The following is a 25,774-nucleotide window of genomic DNA, read 5'->3' on the forward strand; positions in this document are numbered from 1 at the left end:
CAGGGTGTCTCATTTCCAGCTCACCTTTAGAGAACAAATCTTTATATATCCCTGAGGGTGTGCGGTCAGGCTGGAGAGAGCGTAATGGGAGAAGAGCAAGAGGGTCAGGGACTCGATGACGGGTATGCTGGCACAGGTGCCCACCAGAAGGGGCGGATAGAAAGCCGGCCAAGGGGCCAGCCTTCTCCTGCCAGGGGCCTGTGCAGGGCAGCCCTCAGGGGGACCCTCGGTGCCTGCGACTGACAGATCCTTTGTGGGTTTGTCTGTCATGCCCGGGCTCACTGAGGCTTTGAAATAACAGCAGTGTGTAATGAGGATCCATCCAATCCACAGCAATTGGTCAGCGCACACTGTCACAGTGGTGTAAAACTACACCGAGAGACAAGGCAGCTGTGGCGCGAGCCAGACCATTTGACCTCAACATGTCAGATGAACGTAAGCCAGCTGATGGGACTTCTCACAGGGCCTGATATCTCTACTAGTGAGCAGTGAGAAATGGTAGGTGTTCATTCTTTGTGTGCATGTAGTTCCCTAGAGAGTCACACAAAAGTCTCATGGCTGGCTGAGTACGTGAGACGTTTGCTGACATGTAAGGCACTGTGGGGCTCTCAGCAGCCCTTTGCCAGTACAACATCATAGTAGTGTGCACATTTTACCAATAAGACACACTACCACTGTGGATTTAGACAATATGCTCACCAGTGTCATTTGGAGCGTGTTTGCTTGACTAGTTCAGTGACTCTTCTCCCTTTCTTCTAAATCTTCATGAAGAGTCTGAAATAATTTTAAAACATTTCTGACTGAAAGACATTGCGTGTCCCTGAGTTCTAACTAACGTGCTGATTGTAATCCTTTCCTTAGGAAACAATTGCAAGGACCGATTTTTAAATAGATTTCAAATCGTTCATTGTTTACATCCATGTTTGCTAGCTTGCAGGGCTACAGAGTTACAGCATGAAACCCGCAGCAACGGAGGCCCACTCACAAAAACATTGCTCACTAGCGCTAGTAGCGATCAACAACTCCACAAGGTACTTTTAAAATGTAGTATTTGTTACCAGTACATCCAAAAAACTTCTACAGGTACTATGTGAAATGACAAAGATATCCATTTGCTTTGTTAAATTTAATTTGCTGCCAGGTATCAGTGTGCAGATCTTGCAAAGTGCAGACTTGTGCAAACAACAACAAAACATCTGTACTATGACTGTTGTTTATGAACTGAAATCCCTCATCCTTGTATCATTATAAGTGCAGACTATTTACAGCCTAAAGTCATTGCAGACCACAACACAAAAGCATAAACTGTCATTGAATCCCATTTGAAAATAAAAATACTTAGCATGCACTTTTGCCATTGCAAAGCTCAGCTGCTTTGATATGCATTCTTGCTCAAGGCTGAAGAATAGGATTGTGTCTCTCATGTCTGTGTTGAATAGCAACAACATGACGAGCCAATCTCGGCCTAGCCTTCAAGAACACAGGGTGCGCGTTGGAGATTCTAGCAAAAGTATGTGACGGGTTGCAGTAACAAATCCACTCACCACAGGCAATGTGTGAAACAATGCACAGGCATCTTTTTATTACAGTGTCTCAAGAATGACAATCAAACTAACGCGTCAAATCGCTAACCGGAAGCAAAAAATACACTAGAAGGGCACAGACCTCCAACAAGGCCGTTTCCATAAATAATGCAGTGGGTTCTTCTTTGGCCAATGTTTCAACCTTCCACCAAGTTTTATGAAAATTGGGCCTGTAGTTTTTCCATAATCCTGCTGACAGACAGACAAACAAACAAACCAACCCAGGTAACCAAGCCGAAAACATAACCTCCATGGCAAGGAATTAGCCAGCAAACAACAACCACAATCTCAGAGTACTGAAAGTTCAGCAGAACTCAAGCATTTCACAACACACTGGCTGGCACTGCAACATGTGTTTCTTGTCAGTCACTGTGGCAGCTGAGAGGAACAATAGACAATCGCCTGTTGAGCCAACAAACTTCAAACACAGACATGCTTAAATCTCAATTACAGTCACATGCTCATAAAAACCCACACCCGCTCATAAACACCTTCTCACACACACACACACACACACACACACACACACACACACACACACACACACACACACACACACACACACACACACAGAGAGAGAAGCTCTACCAGTCAACGGGTCCAATGCCACTCTGGTTGAGGTGTAGTGCAGCATCCGCTGCCTGGATCTGGTTCGTGTTGGCCTGTCCTCCATGAAACCCTGTCAGCTAGCCCAGTGGACTGTACCACACCATCAGACGGGGGGGTTTCTGTTAATTGTACAGTTGGCTCCTCTAAAGGTGATTGACAGCCTTGACTCTATACTTCTCCTGTTTTCAGACTCTCCAATTGCATCAAGGGGTGTTGATATTCTGCTCACCCATTGTATCAAGTGCAGAAAAAGCCCTCTCTTGCTCCTGCCTAACCCCCCCCCCCATCTCTTTAGCCAGGAGGCAGAGTATGAGAGTAACTGGCTTGCAGCAATAAGGAGAGTGACAGCTCGAGCTGACACACTGACACCGCCATGATTTCACCGGGGAGATAGGCATGGAGGGCTGGAAAGAGAAATCTGTCCCCAGAGAGTCATCAGTCTGGGCCTCTTTCACTCTCTTTTAAATGGGGCCAACTGGTATTACACACCCCACATACACGCTGCATACAAGGATCAGATTCAATACAGCCTGCACCAAGTCTTAAAACGATATAAGAAAAATACCATTACAGAAAGGATTCAATGCACGGATCAAATGTCTGAAAGTCTGTTGACGTATCAATTTGCATGTAGCCCTTTTCTCTTCTTAACTCTCTACTGGCATTACAGAAGCAGCCAATGCGTCTACGTGCATTTGTGTGCGAGCGTGTCAAGTGCCGTCTCATTACCCCCTTGCTCAGGTTTCACTGCAGTCGGATTAGCGGGACACCCAGGGCAGAAACGAAGCTGTTAATGACCGTCTCTCCTCTCTTCTTCTCCTCTCTTCTCCTCCTCTCTTCTCCTCTCCTCTCTTCTCCTACTTTCATCCCTCTTTCCCTCTAGCCTGGAAATGCTGTGTGGTCTGTTGATGTGGTGGTAAACCGAACCATCGTTCACAAAAGCGGAAGCAGGGAGATGTAACCAGGCCTAAATTCTCACCCTCTTCGCTGTGCTCGCAGCCCTCTTTTCAGGAAACCTCAGTGCAGCCACATCAACATGCTTTTCAAAATAACCCCACAAATTAGCTGAGAGCTGTTGGCAAGCTTCAGGGTGATGAGCCATGGCTGTGGGACTGCAATACTTGGCGCGGGAGGGTTAGTGTATGAGAGGCTGGTTGGGATTTGAGCTGTTTATTTGAACTGCACCGTCGTCCAAACAGTCAGCTGCCTCTCTGCTCCCTCGTCAAGCCTCAGAGCTTAAACTGGGATTGTGTTGTTGGTGGGGAGAGAACAACTTGATATCCCCCTTTGGGCAGCGGCCGCCCTGAGCTTGGGTTACTTTAGGGGAACAATGCGGCCTCTGTCCGCGGCCTCCTACTCGGCGAAGACATGGGCTCAGACAGGCTTGCTAGTGTCAGGCATGGCCAGGGGATTCATACATCACAACACCACACTGCACACTAACTGAGCGTAGGGTTTAGGGAAAAAGCTTCCAAACACAGCTTCCCAGCTTTGCCTCTAAATGGCCCAGCAGAGCCCCCGTCTCAGCATGCTAAGAGCTAAACCAGACGTGCAGCCCATAAAGGCGCAATGTCCCATTTGCTCTTGGCTTGAAAGGCCTGAAAAAGCAATCCCTTCTGGGATTTTGTTTTTTGTACAACGGTGTTTACAGTAAAACCTGACACGTGGAATAAAGAGGGGTTGCTGGAACCCCAAAATCAAACAGCCCCCTCCAGGAGCTGCTTAATCTTTAACAGATGGTGACAGTCCGATGGACGTTGATGGGTTTGGGCAGGCTTCTAAGAACAGTGGCCAAAAGCCAGAGATGATGCACCAAATAATGGAGATAAAATGGAACCGTGTGTTACACTTTGTTTATATCAAATGCACATGCTTTTAAATGTCCTTTCCAGGATACGTATATAACTTTACACACGGCTGCACATCAACCACCACAAATTAACCATGTCCTCTCCACACACTCCACTCAGAAGTCACAATCTATTTTGAGATTACACCCAACACCAGGGGGCAATGTTGCACTAAAGCTTTGACTGCCCCATCACAACAACCAGCACTCATTAGCCTGTGGAAATGGGCTGAGACAAATGAAAGCCAGGCAATGTGTGTGCAAAGCAGAAACACATGCAAGGGATCTGAAAACTGCTGCTAACAAACCAGGATCCTGCTCTATAGTCCTCTCTAATCTGCCCTGCGGCTCATCAGGGCTTTATTTCTGCCCTGCATATTTATAAGACTCAGAGAGGGTGAGAGGGGAAAAAAGATAACCTCTTTTCTTGTGGGAGCAATTAAAGCCTTGCTATCATCAATCCTGCTCAGAGTCCACATGCTCTGTCTCTCTCTCAGCTTTTTGTGTCTCTTAAAGGCTGTGCTTACACTTGCAGTGCTGACCCTCACCTGGTACTGCTGGAGTGGAGAGGAAAACACAAAGACTCTTCCTCACAACCTCCTTCCTTTTCTAAAAGAACACACAACACCGCAGCTCTAAGACAGCAGTAGACCGTGTTGAACCACAAAGTCTGACTCTAAGCTTCTACATACAGGATTCCTACAGTGGCAATTGAGGATTACAGAGATTACAGCAGTGGCCATTTATTTGATGCAGGAAAAAAAAAAGCTTGAACCTGATGGCAACGCCCTGCAGTGTCCGTAGAATCCCAAACAATCTTTAATGCTTAACAGATAAACATTTCTAGCATGGGTGGCCTTCTGGCATTGTTCTATCCGGTAAATCCTCCATGACCATATAATCCAATACGGGTGGTTCTATAAACTTTGCTCATCATGGGTTGTTTTTTTTCTCCAAAAGAGACCAAATCCTACTTCATGCTGCTCAAAGCAACACCTCTGGGATGAATCGTTTCACAGCAAACAGTTACATCTTATCCACCCTGTTAATCCTATCCCCTTTTTAGTGTATGTATCTGCAAAGCTGCTATGCTGCATTTCTGGGACACAGACCCTCAAGTTATTCACCAGAACCAAAATCAAAAATACAATGACATCATGAGGCTGCAGCGGGTACTTAAAAACACAGGAGAGGCGTCGAGGGGGAAATTGCTGCAGGGGGAAGACCTTGAGAAGGGAAAAGACGAAGATAGAAGGGTGGATCATTCCAGACCAGCACTCTGGCTGTTATGCACACACACATGTGCTCACACACTAATATGCACATACACTTCTAAGCCACCATGAGGCCTCATTAAGGTCTGCTCTATATCCCTCTTTGGCAATGTCACCTCTACCGCAGGGACCAAAGACTGACACAGGCATAATTGGCCTGAACACACCAACAGTGCACTGGGAATGGCTGGGTGTTGATAATTGGTAAGTGTGTAGGTGTGTGTGTGGTGCTTTGACCCTGTTAATGCTGCAAAGTTGGCAGGAGAGTGGCCGGTGTCACATTGGATCAGTGGATGCTGCTGATGGTGATGGAAGAGGAGACTGGTGCTTTCAACACCTCCATCCACTTCCACTAGTCTGTAGCTTCTCTACGGTCAACACATGTCAAGGACACGGTGACAATAAAACAGCTAAAAAAGTAAGATGCTTGCTTTAAAAAAAAGAGTTCTGTGTATAGAAGAAGCTAAAAGGTGAAAAATCTTAACATTACAGCAAAAACCTTTATTTTTGTTTGTTTGTTTTTTGAAAAGTGCTTCTGCACACATCTTTGGGTATCAGGAGGGCTGACCAACCCACACACTGTGAAAGAAGACAACTCAGTCTGTTTTGTTGTGGGCTTCTGATATCAGAATACATGGGAATCAACATGCAGGCTCATTAGAATATACCGTTCCCCATCTGAGTATGTCCACCAAAGGTTTGGGAACTACTTTGTTAAAGGAGGTTGCGCTTCAACAATGGAAAGTGCAAAACCCAAAATCAATGAGCATAATTAAAAAAAATGTCAAAGGAGGCTCTGTAGCTGATTGCACAAGCGGATGTCCATTGTGATGTGAGCCAAGTAGATGATAGTATTTTGTCCTCCCATTTTGAAATGGGGTCTAAGAAATGCTTTTTGCAAAGGTGCGGTTTCTTGGGAGGGGGTCTTAAAGAGACAGGAGCTAAAACAGATTCAGTTTCAGACAGAGGGTGATGTATGAACCTGAAAATGAACATAATATGTCCACTTTCTCATCAGCAAAGACAAATAAATCTTATGTCTTTCTCATTACAATCCTCAATATTGTCTTAGTAACTAAGCCAGATTTCTGAATAAACTGAGCATGCTTACATGAATCCTTCTACTTTACCTAGACCAACAGAACATATGCCACAGAGCGTTCCCTCAGAGAGAAACAGACATGTACAGTATACTGTTGCTCACCATTCAACCCTGACTGGCTGCTAAACCGCCACATATCTCAGTGTGGCGGACGCAAGGGGGCCAGCAGGAAAACGAAGGCCTTTCACTTTGATCTCTGGAGTGCAGCCATTTAAATGTTTGTGTTTGAGATGTAGACCTTTAATTTTGTCTTGATGGGTTCCAGGCTCTTTGGGTTTAGCGTGGCATGTCGGATATAGGAGTGTTTACACAGTCTCCCTCCAGCTCTCCTGGTGCTGAAATAAGTGCATTAAGATGGATGGATTTACTTAGTCTCTAACCTCGGGACTCGGGGAACAAACTCTGAATGACCTCTTTGTGTTGCTGGAGTGGATGCTAGGAGACTGGCCCACAGTGCGCCAGCAGACCCATGCACAACATCTCCTTAAAACTGATCCTCAATCAACAAACGTCTACCAAGTGGGCATCAGCTAGACCCGGTCTCACATTCAGTATTTACCTGTCTGAATTATCGGAGTTAATAAGATCAGATTGCATATGTTATGACTGTAACAGGTGACTGAGAAGACACAAATTGTGGTAAAAAACAAAACATACATATATATATATATTAATCAGGATGCATAGTGGTCTGATTGTGCTGTTTCTTGGCAAACAACCTGACTGATAGCTTAGTAGAGTCTATTTGTTAAGTTAAAAGTAAGGAGACCAACCTTTTGCAGCTCAGACCAGGACTAATGTGATCGATATATTTAAATGTGATGATTTTAAAATATGTACAGTTGGAATTGCCATATTTCTCTGCCTGCAGAGAGACACAGTAAATGGGAGCTGCAGACATGGGGGCTGGGCCATTGTTTGCGACAGCGAGGCAGTAAATCAGCCAGAGCTATCCTTGATTTGTTAACCTTTGTTTGGCTGTGTCAGCAGATGAAGCATGGCGGGAGCAGCCCCCTTTCATGGCCATGAAATACAGCCTTTCTCTCTATAGTACAGCCATGGAGAGGAAGAAGGGGACAGGCCTTCCCTCTGTGCAGCACAGGATATTGAGCTTCCTTTACCCCTTACACCATACATTAGATGCTCCTAGTGGGGGCAGGTAATCAACAGAAGAGCACTGGGGAAACGCCTGGAGTCTGCTTCAGTGATGTATCCTTCCAATCCTGGTCTTATTTCTCAAAACATGCACGGTTATTAAATATCAAGAGCATTTTTTATTTGAATTAAGCGACGTCTCTGTGACCTCCCAGCCCCCGGCAGGGAAGAGGAGACCGTCCTTGACTGTACCGGTACATCAGAATGTACGAAAGGCCAATGGTGGTCAGGTCATCTTTCCACTGTGCATCAGGTCAAGTTCCACAGGCGGCCATGATTCCTTGACACAGAAACCCACACAGACGGCAGAGGTCAGCACGGGGGCATAGCAGGGAGCCTGGGGCAGTAAACCAACACTGGTGCTGTGAAAGGCCAACCTTCTCTTTCCAGTCCACTGAATGAGTTAGGGAGCTGCCTGGGTGATTTGTGGCACGATTGTTGCTCTCTATATCACTTGAGATTACAGCAGGTGGCGACCCACAGCCTGGAAGTACACAGCTCCATCACCGGTCCACCTCTCAGGAAGCAGAGAGAGAAAAACAAGCCCTCAGCTCCCTCCCACACAGCACTAATACGCTCACAGGCAATTTTCGCTGCCAGCAGAGCTCTCTATGACAATCCAGGGAGCTCTTCAGCTCTGATATCTGCCACAAAAGTTCACCTCCGCTTTTCTCTTTCCACTATTTTTTTAAACAATGCCATCAGCACTGCAAATTACACCTTCCACATCGCACATTATTCTCTCCCCTGGTGACAGACGCACTCAAGCCCGACACACTTCACCAGCGGCGCTCTTCACGCTGGCGTCAGCCCCGGGTCTCGCTGTAGCAGCGCTTCATTTTCACATTAACTCCAGTAAAGCATGGTGTTCTGAAAGGGGGGGGGGGTGAGAATCACTATGCTGTGCACTCCATTCACCCCCGCACTGAACTCGGTCTCACATCGTAGATACAGCTGCAGGTGGTGTCTCACCAGGGACTAGATTCTCCAATATATCTGCCAAATGAAAATCTCAAGTGCTCAGTCGCTACAGCCTTAAACTGAAAAATCACACGAGGAAGTTATTTCAAATTGTGACCATGGTTGAAATGTGACTTTGATAATGTGCACGCAGGCAAAAGGCAATCCAAAAAGCTAGCTTTTGTCCAAAACATATTTTCTATTCTAAGTAGAGCTAAATCTCATTCAACAGTTCATTGAGGAGAACATTTTCAAATCTACTCTTGATAAATGGCGCAGCGGAGCGTTTTTAAATGTCATCCAGCATTATCTTAATCTTTCTGCTGGGGCTCCGCTCAACAAACAATGCACAGTGAGCTTAGTCTCTGCTCTCCGAAGACTTGACGGAGTCTCTGGGACGGATTGTGGATTGACAATATCATAAAGGATGGGAATGTAAGCGAGTGACAAGATATTAGTGCCCTGGGACACGGCTTTAATCATTTGATAGATCTGTCTGCAGGCCTTTGTGGTGACACACTGTGCTGGGTTGTCATCATCAGTATCTGTGCAGCGCAGCACTTCAATCCCTGGACTCCCTGGACAGCAGTCACAGCCTTAATAAGGCTTGGTTACCGATTTCCGCCTACAGCGCCTTGGAAGTAGCTTAGTTCAGAAAAGTTTATTTCACTGCTGGCAAATAGACTACACCACATATTTTTAACTGGTTCTTACTCTCCTGCAGTGCAAATTAATCAGGTTAGCTGGCTGACACCTGCAGGCACATTGACAAGCGCGGTAATTAGAGCTAACATTTAATGACTCTTAGTTAATGAAATCCATTCCTGGTTAAACTGAACCCAGAGTGAGCAGGGAGGAGGGAGAAAAACAGCGAGGCAAGCAGAGAGTGATGGTGACTGTAAGCTCTACATTAGACAACTATGCACAGTTGACAGCGACGGCCCCGAGGTGAGGCTGACACAAGAGGGGGAGAAAACAAATCAACGTCTGATAACACAAAAGCCACATTCTCACCAGTTGGATTTTCTTTTTAAAATGCAGTGTAGGCCTCGGGCAGAAAGAAACATTACGGCTTTTGAGGGAGCATGAAAAATACACTGTAATTATTGAGTAGGTGAGAAGGCTGTGAGATTAAAAGATGAGGGACCAGCTCTAAGTCTTCAAAGAGACCTGAGGTTGCCCTGGGCTGATTTCCAGTCTTGCTGCAGAGAATAAAAGCCAACAGTCAATCATTACCAAAGCTACACATCAGCAGCTGAATTACAATGGCCTTCTCAGAGCTCTGTTGGTTTAGGGTATAATAATGTGTCTTACTTTTGTCCCAATTAGTCACAATGTTATTAATTATAATAGGAGTGAATCTGAAATAAGCTTTAGGCTCATCAAGAATAATATAGATAATGCCAGAGAAAGATCAAGATATTTGGTGAATTCTTACGTGTCAATGAAGCCGGATTTATTCACCAAAGACCTTTTTTTTCCCAGCATTTAATATTTGCCATGTTTCTGAATCGTGAGTAAAGCTGTATTCTTACACCAATGTCTATACGTTTCACCACTTGCAAACGAATGACCTATATGTGCAAGTAGCTCTGCTGTATCAAGGTTTTAGTTTCACTAGCAGCTTTAACTACAGCTTTATTGCATGTCATGGATATCTCAGCCATATGCTGAACCCTTCATGTGTGTTAACAAGAAAGCGCACACAGTCAAACAAATGGAGTCTTTTTGCACCTGCCTTTTGGCAAATATTGACACGTCGTCCCACAAACGAGCCTCTCTTGCCATATTTGTTGGAGCTGTTGCTTGTATTGGGTTTGGTTGCATTAGAGTAATGGTAACCCCCTCTAACAAAAACCCACCAACTCTTTTAATCGCAACACCGCCCTCCATAAAAATACCAGTGGTCGTGCCTCTCCCTGCACCTGGATTCTTTTACTGGCTTTTTACATTGGCGGCAGGCATTAGCATATGGCAGGAGAGGAGGAGGGGACGGAGATGGTAAAAGAGAAGAAAAGAGGGGATATTTAAATGGGAATAGGGGCCAAGAGAGTGGACTATCATGAAGCAGAGAGAAAGCGTATTTTGTGTACTGTTTCCCCAGTCAGGTCCTTTCATAGAGGGGGAGAGAGGGGGGCCCTCTGTTGATTTAGCCTGCACAAAGGGGGCCTTAATCCTTTCAAGGGAACAAAATCAGTCCACAGAGAAGCACGTTCAAAAGGAAACCTCCCTGTCAAGCATGGCCATTGAGCCCCTCCAATGGACGCCACAAATCAAGCCCTGGAGGGAATCAAAGGCCAGAATGTGGGAAATGTGTTTGGAGGTCTGCGCGGTGGAAAGTGCAGGGCTACGAGTAAGAGGGGGGGGGGTGGGGTGGTCGGTGTACAAGGACCTATCATCAGCAATCGTCCCCCTCCCGCCACAGCCCTGAAGGGGTCATAACCCTCCTCTCTGAGCCTCCCTCCTGCCCTGCATGGTAACTCCCCCCATTACAGAGGAATGTCCATTCGCGCAGGGCACCTCCATTATCCCCGAGCCAGAGAAAATAGGGTAGCTTTTAACAGCAAATTAGTGACTTGATAATGAGGTCACATGTGGTGTTGGCACACTGAGGCCATAAACAGATGCCTCTCTTGCCCTTTCTTCATTCCCTGGAGCATTAGTACATCCTCCTCCTCCTCCTCTGGCTGCTGGACAAGTCCTGCTGCATCTCAGCACGTTTGCAACAAAGTGTCACCAAAACCTCACAGTGTTTCTGGTCACATGTTACATATATGTAACAACAGCAGCCTATGTATGACCTTTTATATTTGCACAGACATGTTCATCTCATGTCTCTGTGTCGATAAAAGCCCTGAGCTGTGTTTCATACCTGTGCACCCTGGGTAAATTGGATCAGCTTTATGGATGTGATGCGTTATTGCTGTTGCATGATCTTAAACGACCACGCATACATATTACAATCGCCGCACTGGGACAACACATACCAATTTCAACATGGTAATAACAACAGGGGAATGGCAGTACACCTGCACCATCATACTGACAACATTACAGTGGGGTAGAAAGAAATATGTCTGTACCTTTAACTGCAGCTGTGCTGAAAAATTTCTCTGAGCTGGCATCGGAGACCTGGAGAAGAGGAGAGTGGAATTAGAGAAATAACACAGTACCATAACATTTTACACCAACATGTCCAAACCCGCTCCTAGATATCAAATCTGGGGTCAGTGCAGAGAAATGACTGAGAGGATATTATTGGGTAAATAACGATTCACTTCAGTCACTTGAATACTTGATATGCTCTCAATTTGAACAATCTTCAATGTCAAATGTAAGACCTTTTAAGCCAGACATATCCAGTGTCTACATCCTGTCATGCCCAAAATTATGTCCATAAGTATTTGGGGTAACCTGAGCATCACGATCAAAACCAATATTGCATTTCAGACTGAAACAAAACAAGCGGCTCATCATTGTCTGGCCACTTGGTGGCACTGTTGCTCCGTGACAACACAGCTCCATCACTTCTGCACAGCACCAACAGCAGCATCAGTGTGAGAATAAAATGTGCAGAGATGGGATTTAAACCTGAATAATAATAAAAGACTTATATAGGTGAAAATGCTGAGTCACAGATTAATTATATTTCACGATATTTAAGGGGAAATATTATTATATTGCAAAGTAACTAAAGGTTGCAAGGACAGGGAAGAAACAGGACAACACCCGCTCAGCTGCACATGGGAAGAAGACTGATAGACAGCTTTCTCTGAATACTATTTATTTCCGATAACTGGCTTTGTGGGTTTTCACACCTCGGATTTATTTATTGCTAAATTCTGAACAACAAAAAATAATGTTGAAGCATTATACTCTGACAGCAGAGTTGTTTTTTCTTGTGATATAATGACCTTAATGACAGGAATATTCAAAATCAGCGTCAAGTGACAGCTGACATGCGACTCATGTCTTTAATCTCCACGTTAGTCTGTTATTAAGGCTGCATGAGAGGTAAGGTATTGGAATAACAAAATAAAAAAATTAAATAAAAAGTTCGAAAGGACAACTAAATGAATGTTGTTTTATTGTTGGATATAAAAACCTTGTCAGGAATCAGGTATTCTTTCACTAATGCAACGCTGACAGAATGTAAACAATGAACGCTGCAGAGTAAATGACAGCACAAGAGCTGGCATGAAAATGGTTACTATTCCTCTCAGACCACTTTGCACACGATCACACACAATGAAATCTAAGATTATAAACGGCTCAGAGCCAGCGCATACCTTTGATGTGGCAAGGTTAGCAAGAAGGCAAATAAGTCAGGATATTACTTTCTCGGTCTGCTAAATATGGCCTCGTTTCACATTCTGCTTTTCAAATAATATAATCCACAAGAGGCGGCGAAGTCTACTCCGTTTAAATTGAGGACAGCCATGCGGAGAGAAAAGAAGCCTTTCCAAGAAAAAAAAAATCCAAAGCCGTTCACAAAGCTACTGCGCCTTTTGGACAAAGGGAACCATGTGTCTCGCCACGGAGAGCTTCTGCAACAGCACTGAGGCGACGAGAGGGAAAAGAATCCCTTGATCCACCTTTCTTTGCTTCCTTGGGACACAGTGTGAATTTTTTTCACGTATATTCTCCTGTCGGAAATATCCGTCAGAGGTAACCAACAGGATCCAGGAGGGTTTGTGTGTCGGTGCGCAGAGAGAAGAGGAGCTGCGTCCGACGGAGCAAACCAATCCAACAAAGCGCACGGCCAGTTTCCTCTGTGGAGGCAGAGACGAAGCCAAATCACACAGGCAGTGAGCGAAACTTCTCAAGGTATAATAAGCCCACTGTCGCTGTGTGTTCAGCTGCAAAGCCTGTCTGCCGTGCTTTCTCTGACGGATCCTGGTCGTGGGCACACGAGAGCCTCTCCCCATCCGCTACCAAGCACCAGACAAACTCCCATTCATCCAGCGACTACCCGAGTGCTGCTGCTGCCTTCAGTCGGGTCCTCCCACTTCCTGATTTCCAGACGGACTTGGATTCAACCTCAGTCGTGCTCATTCAGAAGACAAACACGCTCGTGTTGTTGGGCTTCTGGAAAGCTAGGAGCTTGGTTTCAGAGACGCACATCAGCGCGTGTACAGTTTGCGTAAATGGCGCGCAAAAGGAGAGACAGCAGCTCATCAGAGCTAGATAAGGGGAGAGAGAGAGAGCGAGAGAGGGAGATGGAGAGAGAGCGAGAGAGGGAGATGGAGAGAGAGCGAGAGACGAAAAGAGAGAGAGGAGAGAGGAAGAGAGAGGGAGAGAAGGGAGGGAGGGGGGAGAGAGAGAGGGGGGGAGAGAGGGGGGGAGAGAGAGAGAAGGGAGGGAGGGGGGGGGGAGAGAAGGGAGGGAGGGGGGGGGGAGAGGGGAGGGAGAGAAGGGAGGGAGGGGGGGAGAGAGGAGAGGGGGGAGAGAGAAGGGAGGGAGGGGGAGAGAGGAGAGAGAGAGAGAAGGGAGAGAGAGAAGGGAGAGGAGGGAGGGGGGAGAGAAGGGAGAGGAGGGAGAAGGGAGAGAGGAGGGAGGGGGGGAGAGAGAGGGGGGAGAGAGAGAAGGGCGGGAGGGGGGAGAGAGAGAAGGGCGGGAGGGGGGAGAGAGAGAGAAGGGAGGGAGGGGGGGAGAGAGAGAAGGGAGGGAGGGGGGAGAGAGAGAAGGAGGGGGGGGAGGGAGAGAAGGGAGGGAGAGAGAGAGAAGGAAGGGAGGGAGGGAGAGAGAAGGGAGGGAGGGAGAGAGAAGGGAGGGAGGGAGGGAGGAGGAGGGAGGAGAGAGAAGGGAGGGAGAGAGAGAAGGGAGGGAGGGGAGAGTGCAAGCAGAAAGATATTCTTTCTTTCACTCTGCACTGAGTGAGATGATGTCAGCCCCTAATGAATTCCCCAGTAGGGTGCTGCTACCATGAGGGGCGGAAAAACAAAACGCTCCTTTATGAGCAGCATGCACCTCCTTGCATCCTACTGGCTTCTCTTCCTGTTGGATCAACTCCCACTCCACTGGCCTGAAGGGAGGTCAGCTACTAATATAAAAAGCACTTTGGGTCATTCAGCCTTCAATTTGAGCTTTGAGCTCTCCATGGCCCACCCTGCCAGACCGAACTTCCACCACTGACACTGCTGACATAAATCATGACTACCATGTTTATAATTTTGTGATCATTATACTAAGCCTGGGATGGATTTTTTTCTTAACTTGCCCACCCAGGGTCACAAAAAAACAGCCCTTCTGGAGCCTGCGGAGCTCAGCTCTAAGTTGCCACCTCCTAGTCGTTTCCCAGTATTGATGCCATAGAGTGTGTATTTAAAAAGGATCACACAGATTTAAGGTGGCACACTATCCTGTTAGGATTCACACTGCAGGCCTGAAAGTAACATTTAACCGAGAAGCAACAGCGCTCATCCTTCTTTGCCTTGATCCGTCATATCCTGATCTAATGCTGGACGTTTCTGGAAAATCCTCTTAATAGTGCAAACACTAGCATCCTATAGCTTGTCTAATGAACATTAACCCACTGGCTGGGAGGTCAATGGATGTACAATAGAGTCACATTGCAGAGTCTTTCCCTGCCAGTTCAGCCCAAGCGACCACAGAGCAGAAAACAGACTTAGCTCATAGCTGAGATGCTAATCCGTCCCTCGGTAACAGAGAGACCGAGGGTCCGCTGGCTGGCTGGGACCGGCAATACAAACATGAAGTCATGGGAAATGGGATCCACAGTCGCCTGAGATTCAGAGCGGCAACAAAACAGCACCTTCCTCCAAACTGCAGTCAGATGCTCAGCCTTTAGCAGAGAATGATTTATATCAAGTTACAATGGGCTTGGCATAGATCTTCATGGACACTGATGACATGCAGGACAAAAAATGCGAAGTACCATCAGGGGGTGGCAGGGATTGGCCTCAGATGGCCGGTTAAAGTCCAGTCACTTGGTTCAGTTACAGAGGATAAAGGCTGTGGTCACAAAGGGCCTGGGAGAAAGAACACCATGTGTTCATCAAGTTCAAGGCTCCTGCTTTGCTCCCTTGTATATTTCACAGATGTATGCATTGTGCATTGAACATTAAACTAATGAAGAGATTAACCTCTGGCGTACTGTTGCCCATAGGCTGTGGGAAAACATCTTCGATAACTACAGAGACATTATGTAGCTGCACAGTGCCACGGTTCACGCAACAGAAATGTAGTAAATCATGTCTAAAATTAGTTGCAAATGTACCAACCGTGGTTACATGTAATTAGATCACAAGGATTCTTATGTTTGAAGCGGTGATTGTGATGAAACATCAAGAGTGTATCATGGTTTGGCTTCAGAAGCATGACATGGCTGGCTTCAAGATATGTATTTATACGTCTGCCACCGACAGAAAATGGCTACCAGTCATTTTCACAGGCCTGTGTGCGAGCAGCTATGAACGAGCCGCTGTTCTCCATTTTAAATAGTCATTATCAGATTTGAGAGAACCACAAGTCTGTAATTACCGCCACACTGTCAAACAATCGGCGTCCGGATCCCTCCCTGCACATTATCAAATGAAACGACAACAGAGATGATCGCACATAAATATGAGAACCCTGTACAGTTTCACGTGAAACAAACATCGTCTGTGCGAGAGAATGAAGGCCTGAGATCAAACACGATGTCTTGATGTATGCTATGCATCTCAGTAATTGCTGTCTGGGCACGTAAGTTCTGTCTATAGACCATCAGCTTCACACTGACATTTTGTCATCTTTTATTCCTTTTTTTGGATGCTGATTCTCCACTTCAAAGAAACCAGAGGCATGTTGTCTCTCCCCCCACAACCACGGTTTAATTTTACAGGAACTCTCTCCTAGATTACAATCACATGGGACCGGCTCGCTTTTATGAGCCTTCCTGCCATAATGCCAAATCTACCCTCATTTAAAATACTACTGATAAGTGTAACATGAGTGCTGGCAATGTAATATGTTAAAAGCTCTAATTACGTTTGCCTGTTGACTCGGAGCTCGGTCTAGGGCTAAAAAAAAATCTCATGATTCAAACTAGGATTGGATGGAGAGGCCAGGAAATGGAAAGTGAATGACATTGAACAAAGTCATCATGAGTGGTGAACATCAGTCATCTTTGTGAGAAGGACATACTGTAACTCTTGAGCTAGACAAAGGACTACAGGGTAATGAGGGAAACAAATATCATGGCAATTCACCCTGTAATTGTAGAGACATTTCACTCAAAACCACAAACGTGAACCTCATGTTGGCGGAGAGTAAAAACCTCAGGGGATTACAAAGTCATTTTGATTAATCCTCTGAGGACCACGAATATGGGTATTTCATATCATGGCAATCCGTCCAATAGTTGAGACATTTCACATGAAAAGGAAAATTGTCAACTTAATGGTCACGCTAGATATAATGTCGTGAAACACCAATGTTTTGATGTTTCATCCTCTGGGGATCATGAATGTCTAAACTTTATGGATATCTCTCTTATACTTGTTGAGATAATTAAGTCTGGAGCAAAGTGGGGGACTGACTTATCGACAAGTAATGCAAGTTAAACATTTCAAAATTAATTTTCCATATCGCCTTAGTGAAATGATTAGGAATTTACGGATACATCCAGTCGTTTAAAATGTCTTTGATAATTCACATTATTTCATGTGGGGATTTTAACACATGGAAACACTGTAAACATAATTATTGGCAGTTATTCACAGGCAGGCAAACACTGGATATTTACACACAATAATCGGACTAATGGAATTAACTAAATAATGCTTGATAAAACACGCACTGTATGCAGTTCAGAGTGAATAAAACCTGCTTTACAGGGATCTCTTAAAAACTAATCCCAGTCTCCTCAGAGGAGGGGGTGGGATTAGATCACACCCTCCTTGTTGCTTAAATTCTGAAATGTCCAAATGTTGCAGTGCAATCCATGAACTGTGAAATGTTTCTAATTACAAACACATAAACCCACACACATGAACATGCCAACATCTCTTCTCCCAGCCTTTCGAGGGCGGAGTGAGGATGTTTTTTTAAAATCAATTTGACTTATTTATTTGATTTTTTTAACAGTCATTACATCCGACCTTATCTCTCAGAGCCTGCACTGGGTTGTCAATGACAACTGGCTCTAATCTCCCTCCCCCCCCCGACAAGCAGCACTGACGGGCCCTTTCTTCCCAATTCCTCAGACACGTAGCCAGACATAAATTAATCTGTCACTCATTGCTAGTATTAATGTGGGGATGACACACGACTGTGCATGCAAACACACACATATGGAGACAAAGATAAATGTACCCAGCATTAAAATCCGTTATACAAACTGGGACACCGTAGCGTTCCAAAAGTGGAAGAAGTCTTTGGAAAAAACGGTCTTTTCTCTTAAACTGCATCAATCAAACATCCTGACAGAATGAGAGATTTAAGGACATGAGAATTTCCATCAGCATCGCCACAGCCATGCTTTTCAATTTTAAACTTGTAAATAACGGCAAAAGAAAATCTTTACTTGGCCCAATTAGTGTTTCAACCAGTGCCGAGCAGACGGGATGTTATTGGCATTCTGGGAACATTTTTGGAAGATTGACGGACACAGGGATGACATCTGATCCAATGACGATACCTCTAAAAGAAGATCCTTTTTGTTATAATAAGGCTTCCTGAGCCGAGATTTATGAAACTCACATCACACGTCAGCCGGGGAAGCAGCAGAAAAGTATATCTTCTTGTTGTTAAAAGCCTGTAGAGACTATGTTATCTGCTGATCTGTATCTGCTTATCTCCCCGTGGTCTCTGAAAGCAGGCCGAGGCCGTAGGAGTTCAAGATAAATGGTCTGATCAATGGCAGACATTATCTGGATCTGGTAGGCAATAATCAGATCCAGTTGACAGTGCGAGCGCAGAGAGAACTGGCCTGTCAGCGGGAACAAACCTACTTCACTGGCCATCAGCCTAATGTCGCTGCCGTGGGACTCACTTTGGAAAACAATGCAGACAAGAAAATTGGTTTAACCTTCGCTGCCTCAAATGCTTTAGTGTCATCCCCTAACGCTCCCCCTCCAACACACACACACACACACTCCCTCACCGCTACTCTGCCCAGTCACAGGAGAAATGGGAGACCCTTTCGCCTAAATTACAGACATTGCCGTGGAATGTGGGCTGTCGGCTGTGATGCCGTGGATAATTTCAGACCAGTCAATCACTCCCTCCCCTTCAAACAGAAAGAAGCATATGTGCTACCCGCCTCAAAACACACACATGCACGTATGCCTGCACAAACACACACACACAAGCTTTGCAACACTGAAAGACACCATATCAAGCTACTAACTCGCTGTCTGCTCTTTTAATTGCGTCTTCATTAGAAAGCCTTTTTACACACACACACACACACACACACACACACACACACACACACACACACACACACACACACACACACACACACACACACACACACACACACCATAATGCAAATTAGGCATGATTTACTTTTAATATTTTCATTTAATGTCAGTATAATTACTAATTCCCAAAAGTCAAATTATTTTAAAGGACAAATCTGTGTCCTTATTTATAGCGCTGTCACTCAATGTTTACATAGAGATTAAATGGACCGAGGAAATGAAGAGTCTCAGCTTCTGAACGAGGCATGTGACAGGGAAATTTGAATTTGAATGTGCTGTATTTTAAGAGATTTTTTTGTGATGTTCACTTTCATCTCTACATCACGTCAGTGTCCGTGTAAAAAAGACTCAGTGCTGCTTGTCATACAAATTCATTGATTCTTCAGTAGAACTTCATCAAGCCATAGTGTCATTTTATCTCAATAACAACAAAACTGAGAATTATAAGCTTCTTTTAATTTAACCCCAATTTTCTCTCTGAAGCTTTACAGTGGAGCCATAACCCAGACAGACAAAACATTCCTAACAGATAACCCACTGCATGACGAACCCCCAGCTTTAATTTTCTCCCTAATCTGCATGTCTTTATATTTGCGGAGACCCAGCAGACATGTACAAGCAAAGAGCCATGGCGCTGGAGCCCCCCGTGAGGCCTTGACTTAATACTAAGCAACAGCAACTGCGCTGGCAGGGATAATATTTTCCCTTTTTGTTTCCTTCTTCTCAGTGGCGCGATGGGAGCAAGGAGACAAGGGGAGGCAGGGAGATAAAGGAGGAGGAACTAGAGAGGAAGAGAGCAGGAGGAAAAATCACAACGGGAGGAGACGGGGAGAGACAGACAAGACGGAGAGGGGGAAGGAGCCAAACGGGGGAAGAGAAACAGCCTGCTGTGTTATTTAAAAAGGAATGACTACAGGAAAGCACTGAGGAAATCACTACTAAGGCGTTGTATTAAAATCTGTCTGACCCTCTGCAGACCCCTGAGCAATCCGCCCAGCTGGAGGAGTATGGTCGGAGGGATTAGGCCTCTGAAACGCTCCGTCAAGACCATTCTGTCTGGCACCAACGGAGACAGCCCCAGTCATCCACCCGCGCCCCCCGTACTCCACTCAAACAAGCCTCTCCAAGGCTCTCTCTATGCTCAACAGCTCCGGAGTGGGGGCCTGATGATAGGCTCTCTAGGGGGGACACAAGATTGGCCACAGACTTCAAAAGCCAGCAGGGTGACAGACAGCAGGGAGGTCTCGCCCTCCCCCAGCCTTCCCTTTTTTTTCCTTTTTGTCGATGTCCTTCTCTCTCCCTCCATCTCATCCCAGGCCCCCGCTGGCCATTGAGGGGTTTCTAATTGCATTTTGCAGGGCCTGAGCTAAATAAGGTCATTGTTCTGTCTCCAGTTGCCTCCCTGCTGGGGGGCTGAACGATGGGAAGGAGAGAAATGGGCAGTTTCGGCCCCTTTGAGAAAAATGCGAACACAAGATGCTTGGCACGCCGCAAGAGAGGGAGATGATGTGCGACCCATCTCAATGAAAATGGAATGCTGATAGTTTTTTAGTTGACAGGTGATCCGTGCTGTGTCCCCTCAAGAGTTCCTCAAAAGAGGATCAGGTTCTGCCAAAAACCTGAATGCAGGAGCATTCCATACTCTGAGTATCTCTTGTGTGAAAGGTGGTGTGTGTGAGCGTGTGCAGCAGCGATCTGTGCGTCAATCATGTGACAGAGTGCTTTACCATGTCAGAGTCCACTGAGACAGTGCTGGGAAATCCTGCCTGACCTCGTCGCCCCTCTGGTGCTCATCTCCCTCTTTGTGAAACACTAGACCATGGGAGAATGGTTGAACAAGAGTAAGAATGAGTGTGTCCATGTGAGTGTGTGTGTTTGGAGACAGGAACAATTTCTGTACAGCAGAAAATTGAGCTTGTGGTTTGTGACCTACATGTGGAGCTGGTTGAGGGCCAGAGCCTGGGGCCATGACGGGGCTGCAGGGGGTCTGTCCGTTGACAAGAACGAGAAGCTTCTTCCACTTTGAAGCCCTGTATATTTAAATATTTCATGACCCCCTCATCTCTTTTATCATATTTGCGCTCTGCTCGTGGCTGCTGTTCATTAATAGCACAGCGAGAGGAGTTAGAGTCGATCTCATGCCCCCATCAGCGAGGCAGATCTGAGGGAGCTTCTCCCATAGCCGGGCCCTTTCGGCACTCCGCATATCTTGAAGACGATCTCGTTAAACGCTAGTAACAATTACACCAATTACAGATAAGCCTAAGTGTGTCAAAGCCACAACATGATGTTTACAATGATTAGCATGCGGCGGTGTCAGCAGGGATGGCAATCAACGCTTGTGCCTGGTGCTTCACAAGATCACAGGGCTCTTTATCTGTCACTATCGATAAAAGGCCACCGGCTGAAGACAGACCTGAGTGGAGCTGTCATGTTTGGCACTGGATCATGCTGCTAGTACCCAGCCGCAGTTAAAGCAAACCAGGTTTGACGGAAGACTTTACAAAATGTCACAAGAACAGATCAATGATATCAAATGAAAGAACATCACAGTACACCACACCCTTATTTCTGTTCATTATCGTCAAAGAAACACTCTTAGGCTCTCACTGGAGCACTCATGACTGTCTACTTTTGCAGTAAACAATCCTGGTTATCAAGGATGTGCGTTTCCAGCAGGGAAGTGGAGCGCAGCGGGGGCCAGTAGATTTCCACGAGGGCGCGTGCTGGCATGGCGTAGGGCGGCAGTCTGGAAATGTGTCTCCGGGGCTGGTGACCATGACATAAGGCCCTGCTTGTCTGCTTGTAATAGAGATGCCTTTGAGAGCGGCCTGTATCTGCCCGCGGGACACATTCCACGCTTTCCTCCACAAACTCTGCGCCGCCGTCAGGCTCTGGGTCCTAAATGTGCACATTGTGAGGCTGCCCTGCTGGCTGCCTGACAACAGCACATACACCATGGGGTTATTTGAGTGGACCCAGGCTCCCAGGGCACAGATAGAGCGTGTTCTCTCTCTGGAAGTGTGATTCTTTGTGAGTGGTGGTGTTGTTGGTGTTTATGTAATTGTGTATAACGATCCACCTTAAGAGTTTGTTTTTGCTATTAAAGCGATAGCAGTAGAGGCATAAAGTTGTGCCAGTGTGTGTGACGAGTGACGTGGACTTAGATCTGCGGTTGTCTCCCAGCATGTGTGTGAGTTAGTGTTTGTGGCCCGGTGTCAGTCAAGGCCACAGGAGACCATCAGGGCTGAGGGCCAGCCGGACAACAGCCAGCGCTAAGTCCAATCATCAGTGCCTGCCTCAGCCGGACTTATCATGTACCGTGTTGATGTACCAACACCAAGCTTCAACAAGATGATCTGGGGAAGCGAGCTGTCTGTCTCACTTTCTCTCTCGCTGACACACACACAGTAAGAGGATTTGCACTTGCAACAGGGAGGGGATGTGTGGCTTATCCAGAGAGAAAGCTGCAGCACCACACACAGCTTGACCTCTCCTCACATACCTGAATACACAGGTAAACACAGGTAAGCACACGCACACGCACACGCACACACACACTGACCAGGGGTATTAGAGGAGAGTCTTTTAGTCATGCTCGATGGAGTCCAGGCTATGACTCCACTAAAGCCTTTGGTCAGAGAGGGAATGTAACAGGGCCAGAGAGGCCTGCAAACACCTGTCATCCACCAACGCTGCAGGCACAATAACACCTGACATTGCCCATGACTTCACACATGGAGGGTCACACATAAGGTACATACAAGATATACCAACCCGCATGTTTTCCTATGTAGAGCCATACACTGGTGATCTGCATGTATGTAGCACTGAAAATATACACAACTGACATGTGTGATACACAATTAATCACGCCATCGCACACACACAATCACACATTGTCACAGGCTGTGAGGTGTCCTCCTGGAACCCCTGAGGTGACAGATGTGTCAAAACAACATATTGGTTTCGCTCCTCTTTTCTGTGGTGTTCCTTTGTTAAAAAACAACAACATTGGATCTGATTTGCTCTGCATATTGTTGATGCATTTTTCACGAGTTACTCTGAATACACCATGTACCTCGACATTAAAAAGCAATTTAGCACTCCCAGGATTAAAAGTGCATGTTAAATTGAAGGCTACACTTGGCGTGGGCATGAAACATTGAGTGGCTCCTTATATTAACCAGGTTGAGCGCTGCACACAGCATTTAGATAGACGAAATGGAATCTTTTAGCATTACTAATTCATCCACAAAGCTGTGGTTGAGACGTTGTGCACGATTCAAGCGTTACACTGCTGAATACAAACATTAGCCCACTTGCAGCTGAAGCTGTGCAATGTATTATGAAAAGTGTGAATACCAGGTGGATGTCTATCAGCAGGGATTGTTAAATGTAACCTACTTTCGTCAGTTCTCTTTCATTTCAGTTAAGCTCTGTTTCTTCTGTTCCCTTACACAAGCTGTGAACTGTCCTTCAACCCATATTCTACAAATTCACATACTGTCCATACTTGTATTTGGTCGACAGAAGAAGAAAACCACTCATATTCTACTATCAACATCTGTGATCTCTTATGAGCTGATTTAAACCACAGCAGGGTGAAGCCTTTTGTGAGACCTGGTTAAAATAAATGAGAGAGCTGTTGGCCTGTGGGAAAACAAGCAGACTAGACACCCCTTTAAATTGTCCCTGATTCCAAAATGTCCTCTAATGTTTCCTTGCACTGAGGAAGCGATGGTAGAGAGCGGATAAAAAGAGCGGGATGAACACCCGTTTAGTGGACCGTTGCCCCACTTAAACATAATGATGGATGCTAATGATGCCCATAATTACTGTTTCTAAAATGGTGATAATTACAATTATTTTATAGCTCCTTATCCGCAGCCGATCTTGATAATGATTGTCGGAGTGATAAACAGTGATTGCCAGTGTTTGACCTTTGAAAGCACCAACATAACAAATAAAGCACTCCAGGATGAGACGAGCAGCTTTGGATGACTTGTAACAATTACTCAAAATGGTGAGAAAAGTTATTTACTGCTTGAATATAGCCTCATTAGATGATACAACAGGAATGATGTACTTGAACCTACATAACCGGATTTTATGGCCATTTGGGAGCAGGGCAAAGAGGCTATAAGGTTTCCGTTATCTGGTAATTACTGTTTTTCTTCTTCTGGGAAAATCTGTCGGACATATTTAAATCTCTCTGTTCACGGAGCGGATGTGCCGCGCAATCTATCTTTTTACTGGCTACACCTGCAGCGTAGGGTTGTGTGAGTCACAGGCAAAACAAGATGGTGAGTTTTCACTTTGGGATTGTGCGGGGTGGTTTCTTTGGTTATCATCTACAGACTACTGTCTGCTATGTAAGGGATATAGTTACTAAGCAACCGTCGGCTGGTACTGGCAATATGCTCATTGGCGGTCATTAAGGTATTTCCTGTATATCGGTAGTTAAATGAAAATAAAAAATACACTTTATGTCCCATTTGTGTGGTAAAGACCCCTAGTAAAAGTCTAAATAGGAGACGTTTGTAGAGTGGATCTCAGCGGTGCAGTTTTATTGATTATAGTGGAAGTGTAGTGCAAACAGAACATATTATAACTCTACATGCCTTGATGTCATTCTTTATATAGCCTGCCTATCAATAGTTTTTAAGCTCAATAAAGATAATAATTGGCCACAATGTTTCGCATTTGTGCGGGACATTGACATCTTCCAGGACAGAGGAACCAGCACAGAAACTAGCACAGTTTTAGCAAACTGGTCTATCCACAAGACCAGTAAAACTAAATTTGAACAAAAATTTAATTCAGAACCATCTCCAATGCAGTATATTTAGTAAATCACATTAGAATCTGTACAGGAAGCGAATCAACCCCAGGCAGGCCTCATATCCACGTCCACTCTCCCTCCAGCCACTGTCACATGGCATAGATTACGCCTGTGTTACACCAAACGTCTGATAATACAATCAAGCAGCTTTGAAGCGCGGTGATTCTCCAGTGCCTGCTGTAATGAGGGGAAAATGAAACCGTTCCCTCAGTCTCTATGAGACCTTCATCACAGACAGACAGACAGACAGACAGACAGACAGACAGACAGACAGACAGACAGACAGACAGGCAGGCAGGCAGGCAGGCAGGCAGACAGACAGACGGGGATCATCACTTGTGGAGGCACCAAATACATCTATAGCACTGTATCAATCCAGGTGGGGTTTTGTGGAAAATGGGATTTTCTTCGTCATTAATGGGATAGAAAGTTTGAACAGACTGCAGTGATAAAGGGATTTTGTTGACTAGTACAACTAAACTTTTCCATGTTCATAAGATGATGCTGTAGTTTCTAGTATCTTTAAAAGCAGTGCTTCTCCTGTATGCTCTGAATATGTAGTAATGTGTTTTGAGCAGATTGTCTTGTTGCTATAAGTAACAAAGCAGCCAACCTTCTGTTAGTGTACTCTACATAGAAAAGGCTAATCAACTAGGGAACCACAAAGCATATAATTAGGTCTAATGCATATTGCACAGAGAGATTGTAGTACCTTATTAACATGCACAGTGTGTTCCCATTTGAGGATTGCTGAGGTGTCTTCATGTACTCATGTTACTAAAGGAGATGGAGGTGACTGCTGCCTTCTGCCTGCAGCCTAATCTGCCAGCCACCAGCTTAACCACTGACCATGGGACAGATCTGTGCACATTTCTGTTTCCTTCATCAACCGTGCGCTGCAACTCTCCACTTCCTTAATGCAACATACTTAGTGGCTACAATTCCCTGTCCTTCCAATAGAATACTC

At 45.6% G+C, this 25,774-nt stretch overlaps 1 protein-coding gene across 9 annotated transcripts in view; it reads right to left on the bottom strand.

Annotated features, from left to right (window-relative positions):
* auts2a (activator of transcription and developmental regulator AUTS2 a) overlaps window positions 1-25,774 on the bottom strand; it is a 290,775-nt gene that overhangs the window by 20,270 nt on the left and 244,731 nt on the right. For all 9 annotated transcript variants that reach the window (XM_029447937.1, XM_029447938.1, XM_029447942.1 and 6 more), the window contains exon 6: window positions 11,616-11,664. In XM_029447937.1, coding sequence (XP_029303797.1) covers window positions 11,616-11,664 — 49 coding nt within the window. The remainder of the gene's footprint in view (window positions 1-11,615; window positions 11,665-25,774) is intronic.

Source organism: Cottoperca gobio, chromosome 14 (assembly GCF_900634415.1).
Source record: "Cottoperca gobio chromosome 14, fCotGob3.1, whole genome shotgun sequence".
Classification (NCBI taxonomy): Eukaryota; Metazoa; Chordata; class Actinopteri; order Perciformes; family Bovichtidae; genus Cottoperca; species Cottoperca gobio.